This window comes from Juglans microcarpa x Juglans regia, chromosome 1D (assembly GCF_004785595.1).
Source record: "Juglans microcarpa x Juglans regia isolate MS1-56 chromosome 1D, Jm3101_v1.0, whole genome shotgun sequence".
In the NCBI taxonomy this organism is placed as follows: Eukaryota; Viridiplantae; Streptophyta; class Magnoliopsida; order Fagales; family Juglandaceae; genus Juglans; species Juglans microcarpa x Juglans regia.
In genome coordinates this window covers 28,635,710-28,663,574 of record NC_054594.1, presented here as the reverse complement: position 1 = coordinate 28,663,574, position 27,865 = coordinate 28,635,710, and the positions used below count along the sequence as shown (strand labels likewise).

Sequence of the window (27,865 nt, the reverse complement as noted above, 5' to 3'; positions counted from 1 at the left end):
CATAGATGATAGCTACTCAAAGGAATCGTGTAGTTTAATACAGACCCTAGCTGCCCTGATTATTAGGAGGAGAATAAACCCTCACATTATGAATATGGATAACGTGGTGATTAGATAATTTCGATACATCAGGGACAAGCCTTCTAATGGCTAAGCATTGTGCAAAGTTAATCAGTTTATAGTACTCCTCCAATATTCTCCACTCTTATATATAGGGACAAGCCTTCTATTATCCCTCACTTATTGTTGATTTAAGCATCGGAGGTGTCACAAGCACACCGCGCCGCCTACATAACGATCACGATCAGAGGTGGGACACGTCCTTTACAAACTCAAATAGTTTTCATGCAAAATTAACCACATAAATTAAAAAATAATTTCTACTAGACCGATTACAAAAATTTGTCCATCATCAGTTGCATAACACAAAGACATAGAAGATATGGGTTTGATTGTCAAATCCTTATGACTCAATGCACCAAAGATCGATTAAATAGCTCAACTCATATTAGCCTCATCCAACTTCGGTTTTTAATACAAAACAACATTGTTTATGTTTAGTACATTAGCAAACTTCTTCTTTGCTCATTCTTTACATTACAGTACACACGTTAAGGATGAATATCTTGTGTTAAAGAAGAGTGCATGCATGAGAGGAGGCCGAGAGTTTGTCAGCTTTCATGCTCAATGAAGAAGTTAAAATGAACGAATTTAACCAAAAATTGTTAAAAACATTAACAAAAATGATTTGAGTTGGGAGCCACAAATTTGCAAACTTTGTGCAAATAAGCCTCGTTTGGATGCACAACTCATCAAAGTGCACTTCATTTTTAAACTGCTTTAAACATCTAAACGCATGTTTCATCCTCTTCTAAGTGTAGTTCTAATGTGAGATTATTGACTGGGCCCCACACGTGACAAAATTCAGATTTCAAATTATTGTTGGACCCCACCTGACAAACCCACGTGAACCTACTTTGGCTACAAGTGCAGCTCCCATAAATATATCTAAACTCATCTTAACATCCAAAACACACTTTAAACTCATTTTAAGTGGGTCCCACAAAACTCACTCAACCATCTCAACTCACTACTATTCATAAAGAACTCAGCTCACCTCAACTCAACATCCAAACGTAACCTAGATGTTCAAACTTCAAGATGATATTGAACCCTATGCCGCATCTTACCATAAAAGTCGTGCTTTCCACCTTTTTTATTGGACAATATACTCTTTTCCTGAAGAAAGTGTTGTACTGCTTAATTTGTTTTTGTCAGCCAATTTTTTTTAAAGACATTAGCGCTAGTAATCGAGGGGGTTTGAATTCCCAACCATGAATCCAATAGTTTCTAAGAATCGTGAGTGGTGCTATTCAACCATAAAGCCATTGAAATATGAAATATGAGGATAAAAATATATAATTATATGTTTTTTAAGTGGTGTACAGAGTGTGAGACTTCTGTGTAGCACGACTCGACAATTAATAGGGAGAAATTTGATGGTTTATAGATATTCTTATTTCATATTTTAGCCATCAATATTAAATTGAAAGAGAAGTGCTATAGTCGCATAGAGCTTTCACAAAGAGTTCTGCTATATACAATTATTTTTGCGTACTCCTTGCGTATTTCACTGACGTGATTGGCCAAAACAATTATTTTATATTAAAAAAAAGTGATGCAGCCAATCATACTAGTGGAGTGTACAAAGAGTACACAAGAGTGACTGCACATATAGTTTTTGTTCCATAAAAGTAAATTCACAAACTGACATGAATTTATATGATATGTTAGATATACTTTACAATAAAAGTAATTTTATAATTTAAAGTACTATATTAAGTCATATTAGTTTATGAATTTAATTTTATAAAATTTTTTGTAGGCAAAACATTTCTCTAAATTGAATTGATTGTCACCCCACAAGTTGGGTGGATTGAGGATAGAAGCCAACCCAACAATCCTAAAAGGAAGATAAAAAGTTTCTCGCAGCAAAATAAAAAATGGAAAGTGAAGTAGATGCTACCATCCATTCCATGCTCAAAAGCACGGTATATAGCACAAATTATGGACAGCTAGGGAAGATGTTTTTGGTTGTACGGATGTAACAATCGACTCCGGGTCACATTGTAAAATCTCAATTTACTTGGCAGGCACTCCTAGAAAAAAAAATCAGAAAATCAGAAAATTCTTAGAAAAAAAAAACAGAAAAAGAAAAAAAACAGACAGTCACTTCGTCGACCCGATCTGATCCGACCCTTATCATTCCCTATATATATAAAACCACATCCGACTTGGCATGCGTTGAAACTCCAAAACCCTGATTCTGTCTCTCTCATTTCCGCCATGGACGAAGTCTGCGAAGGGAAGGATTTCTCCTTTCCAAACTACGAGGAGAAGATCCTTGAGTTGTGGAGGGAGATCAAGGCATTCGAAACCCAGCTGGAGCGCACCAAGGACCAGCCCGAGTACGTCTTCTATGACGGGCCTCCCTTCGCAACGGGGCTCCCTCACTATGGCCACATCCTTGCCGGTACCATCAAGGACATAGTCACCCGCTACCAGTCCATGAACGGCCGCCACGTCACTCGCCGCTTCGGCTGGGATTGCCACGGCCTTCCCATCGAGAACGAGATCGACCGTCGCCTCGACATTAAGAAGCGCGAAGATGTGTTGAACTTGGGGATCGATAAGTACAACGAGGAGTGCCGTAGCATTGTCACGAGGTGAGAGTTTTTATTTATTTATAAATTATCCCTCATTACTTTATTTGAATCGCTATCTTGAATTTAGTACTCGTTCTTGTTTTTTTGTTCGTAGGTATGTACAGGAGTGGGAGAAGATTGTTTGGCGGACTGGGCGGTGGATTGATTTCAATAATGGTTACAAGACCATGGACTTGAACTTCATGGAGACTGTGTGGTGGGTCTTTGCTCAGCTTTATGACAAGGGTCTTGTGTATAAAGGTTTCAAGGTTAGTTTGGAGTATCTCCTTCTATATTGGTTTTTGGGAGTAGGCTAATGAAGAGTTTATGGTTTTTTCATTTATTTATTTTTTACGGAGGTATACGTCTCGTGTATATTAGTCATGGCTATTGTTTTCGTCAATTAAATTCCTGTTACTTATCAATTTTTTTTTTTTTTTTTTTGATGGGAGTGTAGTAAGTTGATTTGGTAATGAATCTCGTAATGAAATGATGGCGATCCTGAATCGGGTGACGATAGAAGTAATGGATTTCATTTCTGAGTTCCTTTTATTGATTGTGCTTCTTATGGTTTCCAGAAAGTTCGACAACTGAGAGGAGTTTAAACCTTTCAGTTTCATTGTTTGTCTCTTTTTTCCCCTTGTTTTGTAAACTAATGATTCTATTCAAACGCATGCAATGGTTGTATTAGGTTTAGTTAAGTATAGTTTTGTTGGCTGCCATTGGTAGTGGAAGGTTATAGTATTGGATTATACTTTCTTCTATTTTCTTATGTTTTCTGAGGCCCAAACATATTTTTTGGGTTGAAATTTCTTGTTATATGTTTCCACAGTTTGGCAACGGGGGTATATATATATATATATATATATATATATATATTTTAAATGGGTTCAATATAATTATATGGGTCAGTCTTCTCTATTTATGCGTTTGTAATGTTTATTTTTTGTCCTTCAGGTCATGCCATACAGCACTGGTTTGAAGACACCTCTATCTAATTTTGAAGCCGGTCAGGAATATCGGGTTTGTGATCTGAAACTTCTGTTTACCATTCATAATGGGGTGAATTGCTGAAAGAGTGTTATTTTTAGTCTTTCTGTCAAATTTTGTTTGAAACTATGTAGATTTCTTTAATTTTTTGTTCGGTCACTATTGGCCATGTTACCAAGTATTCGTGAAGTTGGATCTGGTCACTGTTGCAGTCGAACTGCTGTTTTGGTTTTAGAGACTGATAGTTATGACCGTGTTCACTATTATTTATTCAATCTTTAGTTCTTATAGTTTCATGTTTATCTGACTTTCCTGGAGTGACACAGGATGTGTCTGACCCTGAAATTATGGTGACTTTTCCAATAATTGGTGATCCGCATAAGGCAGCCTTTGTGGCTTGGACAACAACTCCATGGACCCTTCCGAGTAATCTTGCCCTTTGTGTCAATGCAAATTTTGTCTATGTTAAGGTCAGTTTAATATGTTAGATTCTGCAATACTTTGTACGCATTCACTTGCATCACATACACAAGGGCTGTCTGAAACATGCATTAATGTTACCATAAAATGGCTCTCTCACTTGAGTTACCTTAGCCCTGGTGTTCATATAACTTGTTTGAATGCTATAAAATATAAATATAATTTTAGCACATTTAGCGTTTAGAGTGAGTAGATGCTGTCCACATTCAAGGGTGAGTATTATAATTAAATTTTTGCCAAAGTCTGCCTTTAGAGTGGACTAGCTATACTGATTATCATTGTCTTAGGTTAAAAAACTATTATAGTTGAACGACACTTTTTTTTTCCCTTCATATATTTTTCGGCTTGTGGTGGGATTCAAGCTTATACAACTGCACTTGCATTAGGTCTTGTTGTATGTGTTTTTCAACATATAAATAGGGTACTACAAGGTAATTGGTGTTCTTTTTATTTTAAAATAGTATTATATAGATTGCACATCTTTTTTTAGTAAGAAATTTATTAAAACCACATAATTAGGTATAGCCCAAGTACACAAGAAGTATAGAAGAGAAAACACCTAATTACAAGCTAAAGCTGAAAAACAACACGAAAGTCATTGGAACTAAACCCATCCATTACAATAACCGAAGGCCAAAGCAACAAAGTATGAAAAAAGAAAGACCTAATCCCATCGACCGAGTGTTCTCTATTGTCGAAATAGTGACCATTCGTCTCATTCCAAATACACCACATAAGACAAAGAGGAACCATCTTCCAAACAACCGCTATTTGACGATTTCCTTGAATCCCTCTCCAACGGGCCAAAAGATTTCCCACACTCTTAGGCATCACCCAAGCAATGCCAAGCTTGACAAAGATCTCATCCCACAAAGCCCTCGACACATCACAATGAAGAAGAAGGTGATACGCCGATTCTCCACACCTTTTGCACATAGAGCACCAATCCATTGCAACGATACCACGCTTTCTCTGCTTATCAATAGTAAAGATTTTCCCATGAGAAGCTAACCACCCAAAGAATCGGACCTTGAGAGGCACTTTGCATCTCCAAATATTTTTCCAAGGGAAAAAATCACTAGAAGGATGTGGCACCAAGACTTTGTACAAAGATCTAACAAAAAATTTCTTATTGCCAAGCTGATTCCAGATTAATCTATCCTCCCCTCTAGATTTTAAATTTAAAGCATAGAGCAAGCTGTAAAAATCAGTGATTGCCCCTACCTCCCAATCATGGGCATCTCTAATAAAACTTACTGACCACTGAATAAAACCAGCAGTGTTGCTCATGCAATCAGCTACAGAAGCGCCTTTATCCGAAGCAATTCTAAAGAGGGAAGGGAAAGCAATCTTCAGGGCCATGTCTACACACCATAAATCATGCCAAAAACTGGATCCAGTTACCCCTACCCACTTCAAATCTGAAATTTCTAAAGAACTCCCCCCACCCATTGCGAATGAATTTCCACACTCCCACTTTTACTTCATTTGAGCACCAACCTCCATAAATACTCCCATATTTTGCATCAATAACAATCCTCCAAAGAGCATCCCTTTCTTAATGATACCATCACAACCATTTCCCTAAGAGTGCCTTATTGAAAGTTTCCAGCTTTCTAATCCCCAAACCTCCCGAATATAAAGGCGAACAAATCTTATCCCACTTGAGCAAGTGGAATTTCTTCTCATCCTCCAAACTGCCCCACAAGAAGTCACAGAATATTCTTTCCATTCTATTAGCCACTCTTGCAAGCAAAGGAAATAAAGATAGGAAATAGGTTGGGATATTAGATGAAGTGCTCTTGATTAAGGTGATTCTACCACCTTTGGACAAGTAGATCATTTTCCAGCCAGCCAACCTACATTCAACCTTATATCGATTGCACATCTTTACTTGCATTCTTCTTTTGTTGTAATTAGCATTGTTGCTATGTAATGGTTGACATGTTTTCTCTCTTTTATTTCATTAATTTTCATTTAGCTTACATTCAGCATGAGTCTTCTTTTGTTACTTGTTATTAGAGTATCTAATTGGGGTCCGAAAGAATACCAGGTTCGCAACAAGTACTCTGGAAAAGTATATATGGTTGCTGAATCTCGTTTGCCAGCTCTTCCTAGTGAGAAGCCAAAACCAAGTATAGCTAATGGATCTATTCCTGACACCAAAAAATCAAATCCAAAGACCAAGGGATCCTCAAGTGGTAAAACTGGAGATGTGGTGGATTCATATGAAGTTTTGGAGAAAGTTTCAGGGGCTTCACTGGTGGGAATGAAGTGAGTGCCACTTTACTTTTTGTTCATCCTTACTACTGGTTTCCATATTACTTCAAGATGATTATTGTTGTTTTTGGGAATTCTTTTTATGTAAAGTATGATTGCATTTTGGGGTGGATTACTAAAACTGTAAGAATGTGTACTACAGGTATCAACCATTGTTTGATTATTTTATCGAGTGCTCTGAGTCTGCATTTAGAGTTATTGCCGACAATTATGTTACAGATGATAGTGGTACTGGGATTGTGCATTGTGCGCCTGCTTTTGGTGAAGATGATTATCGTGTTTGTAGTGAGAATCAAATCATAAGCAAGGTTTTCTCCCTTCTCCTTTTTGGATGCACTTAATGGTACAAACTTTACATTTTTAATCATTTGATATAGTAGAGTCAGGCAAGGTTGTTTTTATGTTCCCTAATTCTCACACTTTCGAATGTATGGATTTGTTGAATTTTTATATTCTTTTAAAAATTCCCACCCATGGGTAGCCCAAGTGGTAAGGGCGAACTTGTGTGCATGCGCCCCATGTCACAGGTTCGATTCCCCTTGGGATCAAACTGCAATTTAAGTGGGAGGCCATGGTGGTGGGTTGCTGTGCTAGTCTCCCTAGGGGTTTAGGTTCCATGGTGAGTCCTAAGGGCTTTGCCGTGGGGTGGTTCCCCCGTCAAAAACAAAATATTTGTTGTACTTTTTTGGCTTTATTTATGTACCTTTAATTTCTTTTATATACTATTTTTGTAAAGATTTTCCTTCTATACTTTCTGTTCACCGTTGTTGTCTAGATGTGTATATTGGATTAGTTCCTTATCTTGTCCTTTTCACTTCTAATTTTGATTTGGTTAGTCTTGAGGGGATTTCCATAGATGGTGGTCTAACTTGGCTAGGACCTTGGGTAGTGATACCCCATAGTGAATGATATGGGTGGGTACATTGTTTGGGAAAGAGAAATTTTTGCTCTTTATAATGGCTCGAATGGGGCTCCAGTTATATCATTGACTAGTCTTTTTGGAGTATAGGCCCAGACGTGGCTTGGGCTTCTTTTGGCGTGTTACATTTGTTGATTCTAGTGATCTATGTTTCAATTTTTTACAAATTTTTACAATTTTTTTTTATTGATGTTTCTTGATTCTGATGATCTATCGTATGTTTTTTTAACATGTCTTTATTGATGCTCAAGCACCCAAAGAAATTGGCAAAAATGTGTGCATGTTACTATTCGGGGCTCTGGTTGCTTAATGTCTTCCTTTCTCGTGTTGTCATGTAGGGAGAGAACTTAATTGTAGCAGTTGATGATGATGGCTGCTTTACGGCAAAGATTACCGACTTTAGCGGGCGGTATGTCAAGGATGTAGATAAGGATATTATTGAAGCAGTTAAGGTATGGTTTATATGAATTTCATTTTGAGGATGCTTAAAAATTGACAATGGTGAAATTAGTGAGGGTGATCAGAATGAAACAATTGTTAATTTTACAGTACATAAATGCCTTACCTGTAGGAGTTGATTTATTTCCTTTATTTCCTTCATAATATGATACCTACGTTTTGATATAATATTGTTGACTGATGTTAAAAGGATTTTGAAATTGAAGTTATTTTTTGGGTTTCATGTTGTATAATTTTATACCCATTTCTATTTTCATCGTTCTGTGGCTGTTCTTTGTATTTGTAGGAAAAAGGCCGCCTGGTTAAGTCTGGGAGCTTTATGCATCCTTATCCCTTCTGCCCAAGATCCAAAACTCCTCTTATTTATCGAGCTGTTCCAAGCTGGTAAGTTCATTTATCAATATTTTCTTTTACCTTAACTGCAGTTATATTGAAGCTATGTTCTGTTCTTTCACTTTAGTTTTTAAAATGCAATATGCTTTGAACTGTAATTTTTTCAACGAGTCGATATGTTTTAGTTTTTGTTGAAGTGTCAATTATCCTTCTTCTTTTTTAATAAGTAAGAAAATTTTATTTATCGAATGAAATAGGCGAAGATTATGTACACATGAAGTATACAAAAGAAACACCTAATTACATTCTAGGATCATGAAAAGAAAACAAAAACTCATGAACAATTCCTCCATTAAGTACAATAGCAGAAAACCACTAAAGCAAGGAGAACATAAAAAATTTCCAGATTTCCTCTACAATATGCTCCTTATTGTTAAAACACTGCTTATTCCTTTCCATCCAAATACACTACATGATGCACAAAGGAATCATCTTCCACGCCGTTGCCACTTGAGAACAACTATGAGGCCTTTTCCAACACGCAAGTAAGTCCACCACTTTCTTAGGCATTACCCAAACCAGCCCAGCTCTACTAAACACACCATCCCATAACACCTTAGCCATCTTACAATGTAAAAGTAAATGATCCACTGATTCACCATCTTTCTTGCACATGAAGCACCACTCCCATAACAATCATGCCACACTTCCTCAAATTTTCAATCGTCAAAATATTCCCAAGTGATGCTGTCCAAGTAAAAAAGGCCACTTTGGATGACACATTTTTTTTATGAGTAAAAATATTATATATATCAATAGGAGTAACAAAGTACACTGGACGTATACAAGAAAACACCTAACCTATACTAGAGAGCTCCTAATGACCCAAAAGCCCGTGAAAATTAGAAATCAATCCAAAATACTCCAAGCCCGAATTGGAATAGAACACACCTCCCCATCCCCAACCCCGTGTTTCCCTTAAGACTAATATTGCTCCCGAATCTCCCTCTACGAGGACGTCTTCATAAAGCCCTCTCTTTAGTCTTCCCTCGACTTGAGCTACCTCTCTTAGTGTCGTAGTTAATTGTCTAAGAAAGACGCTTTAACTCTATGCTTTTCTTATAACTTGATTTAGTTTCAAGCGAGTGGTCCGCCTCAATCGCAGTTAGTAGTGCTTTAAATTGGTTTTCACATCCTCCATATGAAAGCCCCACAATATGTTGAATCTCGTTAACCTTATGCAGAACTCAATCCGATGGTGAACCCGCTATATTATTTATTGAAGGGAGAGAAACTAGGGGAACAACATTATTCCCAGACACAGTTCCCAATTACACTCTCGACCCTAGGCATTCCTCCTCACAAGGCACCAATGACAAACCCATAATTTCCTCCCTGCCATATCTTGCATTCAAATCCTGAACCTCCTCAACAACTATATTGTTGCTTTCCAATGTTGCTGTCACTATTAAAGGTTCCTTCACCTCTGACATAGGTGTCGTCGTTTCATCGACGAGGACATTGCTTATAGGTGCTCTACCCCCTGATGATTCTTTATGTGCCACTTTGTCAGACCCTACTGCTCCCTTAGGAGGCATAGAACAGGTAAGGGAAGCACTACTTTCTGTTACCCCATTTTCATCTTCTGAAAGAGGCTCGTATGCTTCTTCCAGAGTACTCAAAACCTTGGAAGGACCCCCATCTTCAACTGAAAATGATCCCTAGAAAAAGCTACCAACCCCATTTGCAACTGGTGATTGAGGCCTTCAAACTTGTAGGATCTACCCCTCGCCCCCCTCCTCTGTTTTCGACCCACCACCCAAACCCGTGACCAGGTCCAGCCTCTTATCCACTTAATTATAAGATCTCTCACATACTCCATAATTCCCATCAATTGAGCTCTTACAGCCCACAAGACCCCCTCCACTTCTCCCACCCTCAAACACCTGACAGAGGTAGCCATTCCACTCTTCAACACATGGTGCTTACCTTCCACTTCTCCCAATGTCACCTAACAACCTTTGTCTCCTCCAAGTGCCTTACCCTTTCCTTCCGCCGCGAAGCTATTCTCTGTCGGACTACCCGTCGGTGACCTCAACATTGAGGCGTACAAGACACCTTTGATCGAGGGAGGCCTTCCCATTATCTTTCCATCAACAAACTCCCCTTTGTTTGCATGCTTCAAAATAGAGGCTTTGGATCCAGTGATGCTTCAAATGGAATGCATAAAACATTTTCATCCGATGCCATTTGCGCCTTTCGGAATCACCAACAAACCTTTCCTCCTTCCATTCCAAAAATCTGAGAGTTGCAAAAAACTGCCCCTTGCGTTAATATGATGTTGAATGACGATAACTCAATTACCCATCCTTAGCTCCCTGAAGAATCCCTCATGAAAAATGAGTTCTAAGCATTCCTCTATCCCCTTAGCCACCCCTAAAGCTTCCGTCCACATAGGCACATGAACTTAGCCATCATTTTACTACGTTTAGAGATGTGAAAACTATTCCTCCCCCTTTCGTAAAAACGAAATTTTTTTATTTCACCTTCAACCACCTCTCACCATCCATTTGAGACGAATCTGCGTCGTACGTCGTCATCCTCTGATCCCAAATCACAGGATCAACCATCTGCTTGCTATACGGAAATAGAAAGCAGATCACCCTCCATCAGAACAACTTTAGAAAATACCAGAACAACATGCAACATTTACATGCACAAGCCTTCTGTTTGTCTCTGAGGAAACCGAGAGGAATACGGCTGAAGAAGAAGGATTTGCCTTGTCGCCAGAGCTCGGCCTTGTATGTGATGGACCAGATCTGCGTCGCACACCAGATCTGCGTTGACGAAGCCTAGAGGAAGGCTTTTTGTGAGGATCTCGGTCATCGGAGGGAGGGCTGTCGCCGGGGTGTCCTCCAAGAGATCTCCGGAGCCTGTGGTTTTGTCTGTGGTGGCCACAGGTTTGATGGCGCTTGGCAGATCTCGTTTCTCTCTCTCTCTCTCTCTCTCTCTCTCTCTCTCGTCTTGTCTCTACAGTGTGCAGGGGCTACACGTTCAGATTTCCGATGGTCTAACGACGATAGCGACAGCACATAAGGGTTCGTCAACATAGTAGGATTGAGTGGGTACATTGGGTACAACGGCACAACAGGATCGAGTGGGTTTAGTGGGGTTTAGTGGGTATGTTGGACGGCACACGAACTCTCCAAATACTCTTCCACGGAAAAGAAGATTGATGCTGAACCGTCAACACCTTATAATATGACTAACCGAAATTTTTTTATTCCCCATATGCTTCCATAACATCCGATCCCTCTCATTTCCTCTAATATCCAGAGAATACAACAAATTTAAAAAATCTGCAACCTCATCAAGTTCCCAATCCTGAACAGCTCTAATAAAACTAACATCCCATTGCACAGCTCCATTAGAACAAATCAACAAATCTGAAACGAAAGCCTGCTGATTTGCAACCATTCAAAAACTAGCCGGAAATGCTCTAAAAAGAGCACACTCACCACACCAAACATAAAATCCTAAACGAATTTTTGAACCCTCTCCAACATCGAACTTAATTTGTTTCACAAAATTGTCACACCCCTTTCTAATAAATTTCCAAAGACTCACACCGTAAGTCCCCCTACTCTCCTTTGAACACCAACCTCCCCAATCACTCCCATACTTTTGATCAATAACCTCCCTCCACATTGATTCCCCTTCCATTTGATACCTCCACAACCACTTTCCCAATAAAGCCTTACTAAAACTACTCAAATTACAAACCCCCAATCCTCCATTAACTATAGGACAGCAAACTCTATTCCAATTCACAAGATGACACTTTTTCTCCTCTCCCACACCACCCCACAGCAAACTCTATTCTTGTTCACCTTTGCATATGAATTAGGGTAATCAAAAGCAAATCAGTTTTAAATCTTAAAATCTCACCTAATTTAAAGCAACTATGGACTGCAAATGGGCTGCCATGCCAACACGTGGACTGCCGGTAGCTTAGATGGGTGTTTCGTGCTCAGATTTTGCTGATATGGTGGCAGATAGGGCTGTTCAAATTTGTCCAAGTGCTGACCCGAGCTGACATTCTGAGCTGATACATACTGGAATTCTGATTGGCTTGGCCAGCAGAAGTTTTGATTTATTTCTAAAATCCATCGGGTTGGATGACCAAATGATACGGGCAGAATCTGACTTCCGAACTAACCCGCCATAGATACCTTAAAAAGATAGAGGGAATGGTAGATATAAGTCATTTTTTAAGAAGCAATTACACGTGATGGTATACTTCAAAAGCAGTTTGATGACCATTCTTGTGGAGCGCCAACAAAAGTTGGCACCCACTCTTTTTTTGGGTTAGTGATAATTTTTCATTATTATGCGGAAAACAAGTACACAAGAAGTATACTATGGAGAGAGCTATCTAGAAGAAGATAAAGATACCAGAAAGTCTGGTGGATATAACCCAGTCCAAGATAAAAGAGTATTGATAAAATAAATGTGTTGTGCTCCTCCAACTTTTGCGATCCTCAAAGATTCTGTCATTCTTTCCTTGCGAGTGCACCAAATGAGCAAGTAGGAACCATCTTCCATGTAGTTGCAATTTTCAGGCTGCCACTTAATCCTCTCCAGGAATAAAATAGACTAACTACTCTTCTAGGCATGACCCGTGCCAAACCAATCCGACTGAAAAGTCACTCCGCGTTGTACTCACTGTCTTGCAATGAATTGGAAGATGATCAATGGACTCCCCACATCAGACATACAATACCAATCGATCACTGTGATGTGTCTTTTATGTTTTTCATGGTAAGAATCTTCCCTAAAGAGGCTGTCCGAGCAATGAATGTAGCTCTGAAGGGAACCTTTGTCCTCCATATATTCTTCCATGAAAATGGGTTATTATCATGAAGAATTAGGGTACTATAGAAGGAACAAATGCTGAACATCCGTCTATTGGACGACAGGGCCTGGAGAATCTTATTACGAAGTTAAATACTACAAAAAAACATGTGAGTTGAGTCATGCTTATAGAAGTTGGATGCATTTAATTAATAATCCTAAAGTTTTATTCTAGCTTGACTCATTGAATAAACAAACTGAACTAATTTGAATAACTCGACTTGAGCTGTTCATGAGTAGTTCAGTACCCTGGTCATAATCCAATTTATGTGGGAAAAGTGGGAGTCAATTTTCCTATTACCATCTTGGGATGCATTGTGATGCTGCTAAAAAATTGGGAACTACTCCCCTGTTCCCCTTCTAACATAAAATCTTTGTTTTCAAGACACTTTTGGGGAGTGGTAGACGTTACAGGTTCACTGCCTGTTACAAGTTAGGGATACTCATTATAATTTCTTTATGTTTTCCTTTTATTTTGTATTTTTCTCTTTCCTCTTTTCTTATTGGTATTTGTGTAGGTTCATTAAAGTAGAAGAGTTGAAAGAGAAATTGCTAGAAAACAACAAGCAGACATACTGGGTTCCTGATTTTGTGAAGGTAAGATATCCCCTTAAAACAAGACTGGTGACTTCTTTTTTATTTTTGTATGCTTTTTTCTTCCCCTTTCAGTCTGAGTGATTCTGTAATCATTGTTGTGTATCATATACATAAGTGACGATGCTTAGGAAATCCATTTGTTATAGATTTTTTAGTTGTTTAAAACCTCTTTTGTCGGCTTGTGTTCATGCTAAAGGAAAAGCGCTTCCACAATTGGCTGGAAAATGCAAGAGATTGGGCTGTTAGTCGAAGTAGGTTTTGGGGTACTCCTCTTCCTGTATGGATTAGTGAGGATGGTGAGGAAGTACTTGTCATGGATTCCATTGAGAAACTTGAAAAGCTTTCTGGTGTTAAGGTTTGATCTCTCTCTCTCTCTCTCTCTTCCACACACACACACGCACACACCGACACTATTTATGTTTTTGCAGCTTTTTTTTGTTATGTATATTAGTTCTATTGTCTTTTTAAATCATTGCATCCAATCTTAACATCTTATTAAAAATGCATCCAATCTTTAGTATAAATTGACTATTTGATGGGGCTGCTTCGTTGGATAAGCTGAGTCTTCTAGTTCATCTGAATTACTATCTGAAAAAGGCTTAATCTGTGCAAAGCACTGTGATTAGGAGGGTTTTGGAAGTGATTGGGAAAAAACAGTTTCACTAAGAATTTTATTTAAATCTTCCTTTTGTTGTGCTTTTTTTCTCTCTTTTTTTTGTTGGGTGGGGGGGGGGGGGGGGATCTTGCTCATGACTAGTATGCAAGGGTGGAAACGCTATCCCTTTTTGGGAACATGAAAATGCCTTCTTACTTGACACATAGAAGTGAATATACATATACCGACACATCCTTTGAGATATGCTCATTTTGGAAGTTGTGTGCGTGCTTGTGCCCATGAGGGTGAGAGGCTGTTTCTATTTTGTTGCCGAACTTAGTATGTGATTTCACTCAAACCCAATATTTTCATGGTTATGAAATTGTCCTTTTTAATGAACACTTGCCTAGATGATCTACTCTTCTTAGATGGAGATCGAGGTACCCGTTTTTGAAGTATCATTGTTTGTCTTTATATTTAGTAATACGTAAGTTTGTGCATTAAATGGTTTCCACACTGTGGATACTGTGAATTGCATGGGTTTTATATATGGTGAGTGGAGGAGAGTATTTCCTTTGCCTGATTCTGGTGGGAAGGAGCCAATTTGAGGCTATTTAATTTGATAATCCTGCTGTTCCTCAATAGTATAGGGAATATTGTTGTGGTACCGAATTTCAATTGTGCCTGAGATGTCTAGGGAGCACAATTGAGAGTTAGTAGTGCTTCCCCCCACCCGCCATTTTCTTTCCAAGAAATAGGAAAAAGGCTAACTTTAGTTGATGGAGGCCAAGAAAATGGAAAAAGGCTCACATTAGTTGATGGAGGCTAATCAAGAGTTAGGAATTATGAGGTTAGATCTATTTTCCAGATGGAGGGGGAGATGTGAAGATAGGTTGGGCTTAGTGTGTGAAAGCTTTCGCTTTTTCCAATGGTTCTCCTAAGGTGGGTTGGAAGAACTTTCACTGTTTTCAACTGTTCTCCCAAGGTGGGTTTTCTTGCTTCTTTCATTTTACCCCTTTTTGTGGGGGCACAGAGCAGATTGTGCTTTTCTGGTAAATAGTCATAGAGAATGCATGCTATTTCTGGTTGTTGTATAAGCACCTGTTTTGATTTTAGTGGTTGTCAGCCGAGAAACAGCCCTCAGTATCTCCTTATTGAATAAGTAGGCTTGGGGCATGGTAGCCTGGTAGATGTTTACTATGGACGGCTGTCCTGTTATGCTTTATTTGAAATCTGTTGTGGGCAGAACACTAGGGTGTTGAAGGGAAATGTGCTCCTTAGTTTGGGAAATGTGCTCCTTAGTGTAGGATCATGATCTGTTTGGTTTTTCTATTGCTGTTCAATTTTTGTGCCACCATGGTATTCATTCCATCTAGCATTCCCTGCTGCCAATTATTTCTCCTTTGCCTTTTCTCATTTTGGGTAATCTGCATTGTACAGGTGGATGATCTACATCGTCACAAGATTGATCATATTACGATTCCCTCTAGTCGCGGCCCTGAATTTGGTGTCCTTCGACGCATTGCTGATGTAAGATTTCTGAATCAGGGCTATGCAGTGGAATGCCCAGACTTTCTTTTTTTGGAACTGTTTTTTCCTCAGTAGAATTCCAATTTGGATAATCACTTTAATATAGTTTTGATTTTCAGCTCATATATGCTCATTCAAAAGTAATATAATTATATAATTTATATGTGATTCATATCTGAATTGAAAGACAAAATTGTACGCGCATCCCTGTCTATCTTCAGTTGGAAGGTTTTTGTCACTTTAATGGCATCCACTGTTCACACCCAGTTGATTGACAACATGATTTTGTTTTTTGTTTTTTTTCTTCTGAGAGGTAGATAATAGCCTTTGTTGACATGGACTGTCTTGGCTTTCTTATTTTGGAACTGTTTTTTCTGTAGTACAATTCCATTTTAGATAACCACTTTTAAGATTTTCAGCTCATATATGCTCATTCAAAAGTAATATACTTATATGTGATTCATATTTGAATTGAAAGACAAAAAATTGTAGGAGAATCCCTGTCTCTTCATTTGGAAGGTTTTCGTGACTTTTAAGTGTCCACACCCAGTTCTTTCATAGCATAAGTTTTTTTTTAATTTTTTTTAAAGGAAGATAATGATCTTTGTTGTCATTGACGTTAGATCTTGTTGTACCTTCTGACAAAGCCTGTTAGTTACCCTCTTTGGGTGGTGCAGCAGCTCATTTTGGAGGAATAAAAAGGCATAGGCTTCTAAACAATTGGGGGAGAACTACATGTATCTTTTAGCTATATCGTTTATGCATCTCATTGTGCATTTCTCCAATGGTATTGAGGATGGCTTGAAGTTTCTGACATGCCTTTTTTCATGTGCCTGATAAATAAAAACATGTTTTTGTGGTCCACTAATTTTCTTCATGGTTTTAATGATAATTTTGTTGGTTGTCTTTCAGGTGTTTGATTGTTGGTTTGAGAGTGGGTCCATGCCTTATGCTTATATCCATTATCCATTTGAGAATGCTGAACTCTTTGAGAAAAATTTTCCTGGGCACTTTGTGGCTGAAGGGCTGGATCAAACACGTGGATGGTTAGTTTCTTGTCTTTTAGATATTTTTGCTTTGTAATATTTGCCAGATTTGAGAATGATTTGAATCCTTGATTTCATAGTTGTTGATAAATACTTTGCATTCACAATCAATACGATTCCTCAATCAAATATTTAATCAGTTTATTTATTTATTTTTCACAATGCCATTCCTTTGTATGTTCTGTTCACATTGCATTTTTGTTTTTTATTTTTGTGCTATCATAATGTGAGTTACAGTTATTTTTTCTGTCACTTGCTTTAATGTAAATGAATCCAGTTTTCCGTAATTTATGGATGGTAATCCATTAGCTTTTTTTAATGATAATAAAATCCTTTCGAGTCTCATGATATTTAAGTTGATAGTCTAATGATAATGATTACTAAATATCTCAACTGCCTAAGTGGAACATTTTTTTTTCTTTGCACTACACTTGAGGAACATCAATATTTCCTAGTATTTAACTGTGCCTGATTGTTGATAATATCTATTCTTTGTCTTTTCACTCTGCAGGTTTTATACTCTCATGGTGTTGTCTACTGCATTATTTGGAAAGCCTGCATTTAGGAATCTCATTTGCAATGGACTTGTCCTGGCAGAGGATGGAAAGAAGATGAGTAAAAGTCTGAAAAATTATCCTTCACCTTTGGAAGTCATTGATAATTATGGAGCTGTGAGTTATTTTACAAAACCTTCTATCAGCGTCCTTTTATTATGGTTCATCTGGTTTCCTGTCGTGATTTGTTCCGAGTTTTTAACTGCTTTCTCATACTATGGTGTATATCTCATTGGCTATGTTCAGGATGCATTACGATTGTACCTCATAAACTCCCCAGTGGTGCGTGCAGAGCCCTTGCGTTTCAAAAAGGAAGGAGTTCATGGTGTTGTGAGTATTGTGCATCTATTGCTTGAATTCAACTCTTGGAATAGAGTTCCATTTGATTTTATTTTCAATCATTTTTGTTGATATCTAATACATTTATTTTTATCTTGATATACTCTAATATATCCACATCTCTGTTTCTTATGGTTTAATTTCTTCCTAGGTCAGGGATGTTTTTCTTCCCTGGTACAATGCATATAGATTCCTTGTTCAGAATGCTAAGAGACTTGAGGTTGAGGGATTTGCACCATTCATACCCATTGATCAAGCCTCTCTCCAAAATTCATCTAATGTGCTTGACGAGTGGATCAACTCAGCTACACAGAGTCTTGTTTATTTTGTGCGCCAAGAGATGGATGGTTATCGCCTTTACACGGTTAGATATCAACCATTACCTTGCAAAAAGTGGATTATTGTATTTGTATTACGAGAGACATCGTATGACATATATTTTTAGTACTACTAAAAACAATTATGTACTGAACCATGGAAAAAAGGTTTGATATATTATATTGTCTTGTAAAGTGAAGCTGATGTGGCCAAAGTCATAGTATTTACTCTTAAATGGATTTCATTTATAGAATCTTTTATTTAAGAAAATTGTTGAAGTAGCTAAAATTTTCCTTTATACGATTTTTTGAACTGAATTATTATACTGGCTTGTCATTTTTTGCTCCTCTTTTTTTTTTTTTTTTTTTTTTTTTTTTTTTTTTAACTCTATTTATTGTTTTATGTATCTTTTTGTGGACATATGGGTTTATCTAGTATACATTATTTGGGTTTGGTTGAGCTTGAGTTGTATTTGGACTACTCTTAGTAATACATTATAAACATTTAAACCATCCTGATGAACTAAAATTATGTGCATTGTTTTTTAAAACTTCCATGAATTTAAGTATATGCATTGATTTTGACACTTACCAATGCTTCCCCATCCCATATGGCACACCTACCTATGATTTTAGATATTATGCATTAAAGTTGCTGTATCAGTTCTAACTAGTTTTATTTCCCTTCTGACAATGTTGTTCTTGTTCTTCCTGCTGCTTCCCCCCTCCACATGAAATTGTTCCTTTCAATTCCAAATTCACTATTAATGGCTCTATTAACTTTATAGGTGGTTCCATATCTCTTGAAGTTTCTTGACAACTTGACAAACATATATGTACGGTTCAACCGTAAGAGACTTAAAGGTCGTACTGGAGAAGAGGACTGTAGGACAGCACTCTCAACTCTTTACAATGTATGATGGAAGTAACACATGCTCAATACCACTGCCTAACTATGTCAGTTTTTGTTAATCTTGATAGTGCTTTTTGGTTACCATTTTTGTTTGGTCGAGTACCCGCTACAATTTTTATTTTATTCGGCAATCACTATTATTTAGCTCTATGCATGTGTAATTTCTGTAACACCCTTTTACTTATAAAAAAAAAAAAAAAAATCTGTAACACCCTTTTCCCCTAGGGTTAGGAATGCTACACGTACCTAGCTTTGCATCAGATAAGAGATCCAACATAAAAAAAACTTTACCTCATTTTATTAAAATCATAAAATTGAAGCACAACGTAGAAATTGTCTTGATAATTGAAAATAAATATCATCATGACACGTGTGAAAACATTTTAGTATTCAAACTAGGGATTCTTGTCCAAGTTTGAATTCCCATCTAAGTCTGGCCTGCCTACTCTTCGATCATCCTCATCACTTGGACATTTAAAAACATAAAAATATACAAAAGTGACAAATGACTAAACTAGGAGGTTTTATGAAATTAAGTGTAGGTTTTACTTCAAAAACATAGTACTTATACATACATAACTTATGGAACAACCAAAATATCACATATTCCCATGACTAAAGTAACAACAAATTTATCATATCCAATAAGTGGTAAACAATCACATAGTGGAAAAGATATTTGTCATCTAAGATTGAATAGGCAATACTTATCAAAAAAAGATTGAATGTTCATTGCATATATCACTAAACTTGTCTTTTGCTTGATTTATGGTCAACACATATTAACCCTTGTGCAAGGTTGTGCACTGGTCCCACATCCTATGCACACAGGGACAACTGCTAAACTGCTTATAATGTAGCTTATCTTTGGTGTACCACACCTTTTACTTTTACTTCCATCTGGCTGCACTGATCCCACATCCTGTGCAGATAGGGGCAACTGCTAGACTGCTCATAAAGTAGCTTATCTCAGGTGGATCACACCTTTACTAGTACTTCCGTGTGGCTTGCACATCAATCCATAACTTTGCATTAGCACTATGCATCCCTTATGACCATCTTTTTATGCTACATTCATTCACATTAATTGTATGGTCTTATAAGCTTTTCATGGCATACATAATAATATGTGAGCTAACATGACATTCACATTAAACATGCGAACGACATAATGACATTACTACTGTGAACGCATCACATCATAGTATTCATTATACATCATGCATTCATAAATTACTTGCATGCTATCATAGCTTAGGTACATAAAAGGGGCTTTAAATTAAGGGTCATATATGGCATGAATACCTAGCATAATAATTTAACAATACCCTTCAAGCAAGAACAAAATGTTATGACACACATAAGGGTATAATCATGTTGGTTACTCTCTTAGCTTCGACAAATAAATGAGCATATAGGGAGAGAAAGAAGCAATAAAAGCTTTGAAGTTTGAGGGAAGATTGTGGAGGTCCTTGAGGCTTCCTTTTTCCAATCTCTTTGTCATTAGATGGCAACACATTTGTTTTTTTATTAATTTCTTTTTAATGGTTTTCTTAACCTCTAGGGGTTGGCTCAAAGAGGTAAGGGACTTGGTATCGAGGGTATGGCTCCCTCCAGGTTTAAGGTTCGATTTTGGGTGTAACAAATTTTTAGAGGCCACGTACATTAAGTGAAAGCCTGATGAATTACCTGATCCGTGTGATGTGGGCACGTTGCACCACGGGTCTGAGGTTTAGCGAGGAGAAAAGATGTTTTTGCATTGTCTTTAGGGTTGTAATACTCCATATTAAGAGAGTAAGGGATTGTAGTGAATGAGATCCCACATTGTTTGGGAGGGTGAAATTCTTACCCTTTATAGTGATGATTCCAATGGACTCTAATTGTATAATTGACTTGTCCTTTTGGAGGATGGGTCGACATCTAGCTTGAGCTTTGCTTGGCTCATCACAATGGTATCATAGCCCCTAGCCAATGTGATACTCCATACTAAGTGAATATAAGAAGGTGAATGAGATCCCACATTGGTTGGAAGTGAGAGGTTCTTGTGCTTTATAATGATTCCAAGGGGTTTCAATTGTATTATTGATTAGTCCTTTTGGAGTATGGGCCTAAATATGTCTTTGGCTTTTCTTGGGTTCTTGCAGGGGTTGCTCGTCATGAAAAATTTTTTTTTTAATGGTTTTCTCGGTCCTTATATTTTCTATGATTAGGTTTATCTCTTGTATCCCTCAATGTACTTGGGTCACGCCTTTTTGCTCATTAATAAGTTCTAACTTATAAGGGTGTGATTTGTCTTATGCTCGTTTGGACACTTGGAGTATCTCATAATTCTGTGAATAGTAGTGAAATGATTTGAGTTAAGATGCTTTATTGGGTTTTGGCAAAAGAGAGAAAAAGTTGAATAAAAATATTATAAAGTTAAAAAGTAGTTTGAATATAAATTTTTAATATTATTTTTGTTTTGAAGTTTGAATAAGTTGTATTGATTTTTGTGTTTTGTTTTGAAGTTTTAAAAGTTGTAATGATAGTTGAAGATTTGAAATTAAAAAGTGTTTTGTGTTTGAGTGATGTTTGGGAGGGAAATTGTGAGAAGTTTTGAGAATTTCTCATCTCATTTACTAAACTTACCCTTAACCTTTGGTCACTTTTTAATTTACTCTCACCCACACGCATAATATTTACAAGGAGAGAAAAATGAGATGTTGCCTAGATAAATGTGTACCGTACTGCATCTCTTCACATAACTATTAAAGATATGATTTGGATGGGATAGTATCTAAACTCTAGTCTTACTCCTTATTTGCCTAGGTAAACTGATACAATTAAAAATGTGGGAGCAATCATCTAGCATTTTCTGCCTCTATCAGTTATTGAAACAGTTCTCTTGTAGGGATTTGCTTACATCACATATCTGAGTCTTTTATTTTTGCATTGCTTGGTTATTATCCATTTTTTGCTGTAACATGCCAATTCTTAGATATTGGGGTATGCCTATTGGGCCATCATAAAATTCACTTGTCTTATTTTTCAGGTCCTTCTGGTGTCATGTAAAGTAATGGCACCATTTACACCATTTTTTACTGAAGTTCTGTATCAAAATCTTCGAAAAGTTTCCAATGGGTCAGAGGAAAGCATTCATTATTGCCAGTTTCCTCAAGAAGAAGGGAAGGTATAGATGATTTTCCTTGGGGCGATTTCCATCTTATGTTGCCCTTTTCCGTACATTCCTTGTTTTTGTTATTTCTTAAAGTTTGTGTTCTATGATTGCATATACTTGACCAAGTAACGAGGGTAAAGCTGCATACGAAGATCTTATCTAACTGATTAAAAATTGCTTTTGGTTATTCCAGCCATCGCATTAAGGTCAATTTGGATGTCCTCTATGCAAATATGATCGTATCACATAAATTTTTGGTTACACACCGTTATGCAGTCCCATTATCTTGAATTTCTTAATTGTTGGATGAATTTCAATATATCTTATTAATTTTCCAGCTTAATAACTATTATCAACCCTTGCTGTTCAACTGCATGCCAATTAAGTGGACCTTCTTAGTAGAAATTTTCACAGCTACCATATCCTAGTATGTTTATTCTATCTATATTTATAGTACCTATCAATTCTATACTACTAGATTTAACCAAGTTCTTAAACATACTCCCAGATATCTTCTTTATTGCCTTTATGACTGGGAAGAAACCATTGTACTGATGTAGCTTTCAATTTGATTATCTTGGTGGCCATCTTTGTGGACCTAAGGGAGGAGAAAAACTTTGTGCTATTGATCTTTGGACCAATGGCATTGCTTGCCTGCATAAATAAGACATGGAGGACAAGATCCCTGGTTTAATTCTGCGAGTACCACCAAAGAATGTAGCTAGACCAACATACCTTTTGTAACTTGGAGGCTCTGTGAGGCCCATGGTCATGGAGTAAAATCAGAACAGTTAAATAACAAATAATGTTATCCCAAAAAGTATTTGGTACCATTAAAAATTACTGTGTCATTAAGTGAGTCTCGCTAGTTTTAGTGATTTTTCTACTTTAACCACATATAATGTGGGTTTAATTTTGGTCTTGACGATCATTAAGGATGCATGAGATTGCTGCATGGTGACTCTGGTCAGTATTCTAAACATGCTATATAAAAAAATAGAATATAACAAGTCTACTTATCAAGAAGAAAAAATAAGCTACAACCTTACAAGCTAACCAAGCCATAATTTTAACTAGTCTTCTCGGTTTCTATTGAGTTCATTGTGCTGATTTAATTTGGTGGTTCAAGCTATGTCTGATGTTGAGCTTTTTTTAACTTTTTGCAAATTCCGACAATGTTCAATTGCTATTTCAAATTTTTTGTTCTCAGAGAGGGGAACGAATTGAACAAAGTGTTGCAAGGATGATGACTATTATTGATCTTGCCCGCAACATTCGTGAGCGGCACAATAAACCTCTTAAAACACCACTAAGGTGAAGCTTCACTTTTGATGTTTTTGCTTTTTCTTTTGAGTTCATATTCTCATATCTCCCTTCTTCACTATTTTGTGTTTCTTTTATTCTTTTCTGAGCAACTGCAGGGAAATGGTTGTAGTTCATCCTGATGCAGACTTTCTCAATGACATAGCTGGAAAGTTAAGAGAGGTATATGAACGTTAGTCTACGGTGTACATGTGTTTCTTCACACTTGTAGGATCAATCAGGTGTGCTTATAACCAGTGGGTCAACTTTGCCATTAGCTTGGGGATAAAAATCTTCTTTGCTATTAATAAATCGTATATTTTTCAACAACTATCTTGTTTGGTTTTGGTCTACCCTACTAGCTGTTCATCTAGGTACTTTTTTTAATAGAAAAAGGAATCAGTTAATTCTGTATTAAAAAAATACTCACATGCTATCTTGAGGTTATGTCTGTGCATAACTTCTATCCAAACTTTATTTTTCTTCATAGGATAATAGAGTGTGACTGAGCCAGACTGTTTCTTACTAATACTTTTCACGTTCAATATATACAATAGCTTGTTTTCATGTTAGCACGGTATAGTTGTTACTATAGGCACACTGAAATGTCATGTATAATTTCACTTACTGATGTTTTTGCTCTGGACTGTCATTCCCCCTGTTTAGGGCCATCTCTTATTTAACTTCCACAACCAGGGCTGCCTTTTTACTTAGTTGATTCCATCTACATTGCAGTATGTGCTAGAGGAACTCAATGTACGTTCTCTTGAGCCATGCAATGATACCTTGAAGTATGCTTCTTTACGTGCAGAACCTGATTTTAGGTATGTTTAACTGTTTTACCCTTAAGAAAGCTATACTTATTTTTATCTTTAAGAAAGCTTTGTAATCTTGTTTTTTGCTTCTGCCTGATGGCATTTGGTGGTTTTCTTCTAGTGTGTTAGGCAAGCGGCTTGGAAAATCTATGGGAGTCGTTGCTAAGGAAGTCAAAGGAATGTCACAGGAATATATTTTAGCTTTTGAGAGAGCTGGCAAAGTTACTATTGCAGGTCATTGTTTGAAGCTGACTGATATTAAGGTGCTCGTCTTTTTTACTAAATTAATCTCCTGTCCTGTTCAATACATCTGCAAAACTATGTTTGATATTTTATTTTAATGTGTACATGGTCTTGTACATAGATACATTTTTCCAGGTCTTGAACAGCTGGGAGAATAACCAAATTATCATCATGTATAATACCTTGGAAATGAATATGTTCCTTCGAAAAGTGATTTAAGGGTTTGAAAGTGACTGCCATGGCCTTCCCATTGATTTGATTTTACGCAAGAATGTGGTAGAAAGAATTCCATTGTAGATGTGAAAAATCTTACCCACTCTGGCAAACTTGGAAGGAGTTTGTGTTTTTTTGTTTGATCATCTTAGTGGCAAGTACAGGAAAAATTGTAGAATTTTAATATGAAGATTCATTTCTCTCTATTTATTTTTGACCATAACGCTCAATGAATTACTGTTTTCAACTCTTCATTTTGACTGTAGAAATGTTATCTTCACACTCCAATTTTACTTTTTATACTTTGGTCTAGTACACCATTCAAAAAATAGACAAGTTGTAGTGGGGCATACCTATAATAATTTTTAGCTGTTTTGTAAAAGAGATAACAATGTGGTATTTTGATTTTTAGGGGCTAAGATACTGCTAATTCTCATATTCATATTAATTTTCAGGTTATTCGGGATTTCAAATGTCCTGATGGATTTACAGATAAGGAGATTGATGCAGCAGGAGATGGTAGGAATTACAAATGACATCCAAATATAATTTATCTTGTTACTGTTGTCTGTTTTACACACTCTATATACCATGTTTCAGGTGATGTTTTGGTGATTTTGGATTTGCGTGCGGATATCTCATTGTTTGAGGCTGGTGTTGCTCGTGAGGTGAAGTGCAAACTATTGTGCTTGTTATACATACTTTATATGATTTCTAATCATGTGAATTCCATCAACTTCTTGCCGTGTGGAATACATTATGCATGCAATGTTGTGTATTTCCATTCATGTTTTATTCTGTAATGACTTCTTTGTTGTTGAGGGCTTCCTTAATTTTTCTCTTTTCTCAGTTGGTATTCATTGAAGTTCGTATTCCCAAACTGGCGACATATGATGATGACTGGATTCTTTAAAATTTTACAATTGCAGATTGTGAATAGAATTCAGAAGTTACGGAAGAAAGCTGCCCTAGAACCAACTGACATTGTGGAGGTTTACTTCAAATCTTTGGATGAAGATAAATCACTCTCAGAACGAGTTTTGAGTTCCCAAGTAATATTGTCTTTATCCATATGAGAATGTTTCTACTTGACTTTTTATTGATATAGGTTGGGTGGGAGTGGGGAAAGAGCATTAACCTCCTGATTATTGTGCTGCTAAAGGAGAGTATCACAATAGATATTTATGGATTTAGAGAAACTAATCAATCTGTGATCTTTATTCTGTTTTCGACTTTCCCAGAAAGTTCTCTATTGGTTGTTGGAGGATACTAGTTTAAATTTGATACATTATTCTTTATCAAGTTGCCAGGAATTGTGAAGGATTGAGTTGCACTTTTGACTGGGTATGTGGTGTCAGATTTTCCACTAATCCAGATGCTAAGTCATGTGCATTTACTTGAAAAAAATAATGCATTCAAGCTTATGGGAATTTATTTATCCTCTGTTTCTTTACTCTCTTCAATGGTTTTCAGTAATAATAGGAGTTACCATTTAGGTGGATGGCTCCCCCACCTTTTTTTTCACATTTCAACCATTTTTTCCAAAGCCTTCGTTTTCCAGGCTTTTCTGCTCCCATTTTTACCTGTATTATGTGGAGAGAGTGAGATTTAAATGTTTCTGTTTGCTCTGATTGCATTTGAAAATTTCGACATGTGAACGATTGTAAAATCTTAGCTGTCTCTCAGTTTAGTTTAATAAATAAAGTGATTTTTGTGTCGTGTCATCTGTCTGACATGCAATCACTCTTTATGTGAAGTGCCATTCATTTATAGCTCAGTTTATTTTATGTGCAGGATTCATACATTGCAGATGCCATTGGCTCCCAATTGCTTCCTTCTACTATGATGCCATCACAGGCAGTAAGTATATTTTTTTAACAAGTAATTGAAGATTTTATTGAAAAGGAAAAAGGCATAGCCTAGGTACACAAGAAATTTGTAAGAGGAACACCTAATTAGAAATGGAAGAAACAGGAAAAGAGACAAGGAAATCATGGAAACCCAGGCTATTAAAATCTATAGAAGCTACCCAAAACCAGCATGTCATTTGCATCAGCTTGGAGCAAATTTTTGAAGGACAATCTGCTATAACTAGCGTTCATAATCAGCATAAATTTATATTAAATATTTTTTAAATCTTGGAAAATAAATAGTTCTAAATAGTGTGTACAAAGAGTAATGCTACATGCAGTCGTAGAGTGCACAAACGCCTTGCAATCACTTTGAAAAAGAAGGGTCCACTATTAAAAAACTAATTTTTTTTCATCTGGGTCCCATATTTATTCACTTTTTTTAAAGTGATTGTAAGACGCTTGCACATTTATGACTGCAAGTATCATTTCTCGTGTACAAATCCTTTTACAGTTTGTAATCTTTTTGCTAAAAAAAAAAAAAAAAATGGGGTGGGGAATTGTGTCTATTTTAAATGCAATTTTGCTTTCTGATTGCCCAGCAATGGTTTGACTCGTGTTTGCTTATCATGTGTTGCTGAAATTTCAGGTCATTATCGGTGAGGAGACTTTCCATGGGATCTCGGGCATGTCATTTGTTATCAGCTTAACAAGACCTGCACTAGTGGTCAATCTAGACGCCATTCTTGCACTATATGCAGGTTGGAATGCCCATACATGTTTGTCCCACCAATGAAGTCCTCTCTCTCTCTCTCTCTATATATATATATATATATATATATATATATGTGATAGAATGTTTATGAATGGTTGCAGGAAATATGAAGTTTGCTAAAGGTCTGGAGACTTACTTGCTGTCAAGGGATCATTCAGTTTTGAAGTCGGAGTTTCAACTTGGGAATGGGAAGGTATGTGCTCCAAAAGCTTGTATGCTTGAGCAAGTTTAGTATTTGTCTCGTGGTCCTTTTGTTTATCCTTATTCTTCTGCAGATAATGGTCAGTTGCATTGAAAATTTGCCTCCGGTTGATTTGTTATTGGGGGAACACCTTTTCTTGACGGTTGGCGATTATACAAAAAAAATCTGAGTGACTTGATCCTTAGATAAGGATCCCATCGTTTTTCTCCTAAAGGAATTTATATTCATATTTTTGTTGTACAAATTCATAGAAAGCGAAAGTAGAATGCAAGACTTGTTTCAATCGCATAGCTCTGCTCTTTCGATATTTTTATTTATGGGGTTAGACTTGGATTAA

General features: G+C 36.9%; 1 protein-coding gene and 1 long non-coding RNA gene across 2 annotated transcripts; one reads left to right on the top strand and one right to left on the bottom strand.

Annotated features, from left to right (window-relative positions):
* Nucleotides 1-448: 448 nt before the first annotated feature.
* Nucleotides 449-9,443, bottom strand: LOC121255792. Its single transcript, XR_005938854.1, has 3 exons — nucleotides 9,274-9,443; nucleotides 7,271-7,272; nucleotides 449-462 (listed from the first exon to the last, which is right to left on the bottom strand). It is a non-coding gene; the product is annotated as an uncharacterized LOC121255792 (long non-coding RNA).
* On the top strand, nucleotides 2,235-27,865 carry LOC121255788 (isoleucine--tRNA ligase, cytoplasmic). Its single transcript, XM_041156301.1, has 28 exons — nucleotides 2,235-2,726; nucleotides 2,821-2,974; nucleotides 3,663-3,728; nucleotides 4,022-4,165; nucleotides 6,229-6,449; nucleotides 6,598-6,763; nucleotides 7,713-7,826; nucleotides 8,120-8,217; nucleotides 13,599-13,677; nucleotides 13,874-14,032; nucleotides 15,713-15,802; nucleotides 16,715-16,848; nucleotides 17,360-17,519; nucleotides 17,649-17,732; nucleotides 17,893-18,105; nucleotides 18,847-18,972; nucleotides 22,003-22,140; nucleotides 23,339-23,442; nucleotides 23,550-23,613; nucleotides 24,166-24,254; nucleotides 24,367-24,508; nucleotides 25,157-25,220; nucleotides 25,302-25,369; nucleotides 25,631-25,753; nucleotides 26,496-26,561; nucleotides 27,201-27,312; nucleotides 27,428-27,519; nucleotides 27,602-27,865. Exons 1-28 carry the CDS (start codon nucleotides 2,347-2,349, stop codon nucleotides 27,695-27,697), a joined length of 3,546 nt encoding a protein of 1,181 aa, XP_041012235.1. The 5' UTR covers nucleotides 2,235-2,346; the 3' UTR covers nucleotides 27,698-27,865.

Coding starts and splice junctions, on each gene's coding strand:
- LOC121255788 (XM_041156301.1), top strand. CDS start 2,347: ATGGACGAAGTCTGCGAAGGGAAGGATTTCTCCTTTCCAAACTACGAG. Junction 6,450..6,597: donor GCTTCACTGGTGGGAATGAA/GTGAGTGCCACT, acceptor TGTGTACTACAG/GTATCAACCATTGTTTGATT. Junction 6,764..7,712: donor AGAATCAAATCATAAGCAAG/GTTTTCTCCCTT, acceptor GTTGTCATGTAG/GGAGAGAACTTAATTGTAGC.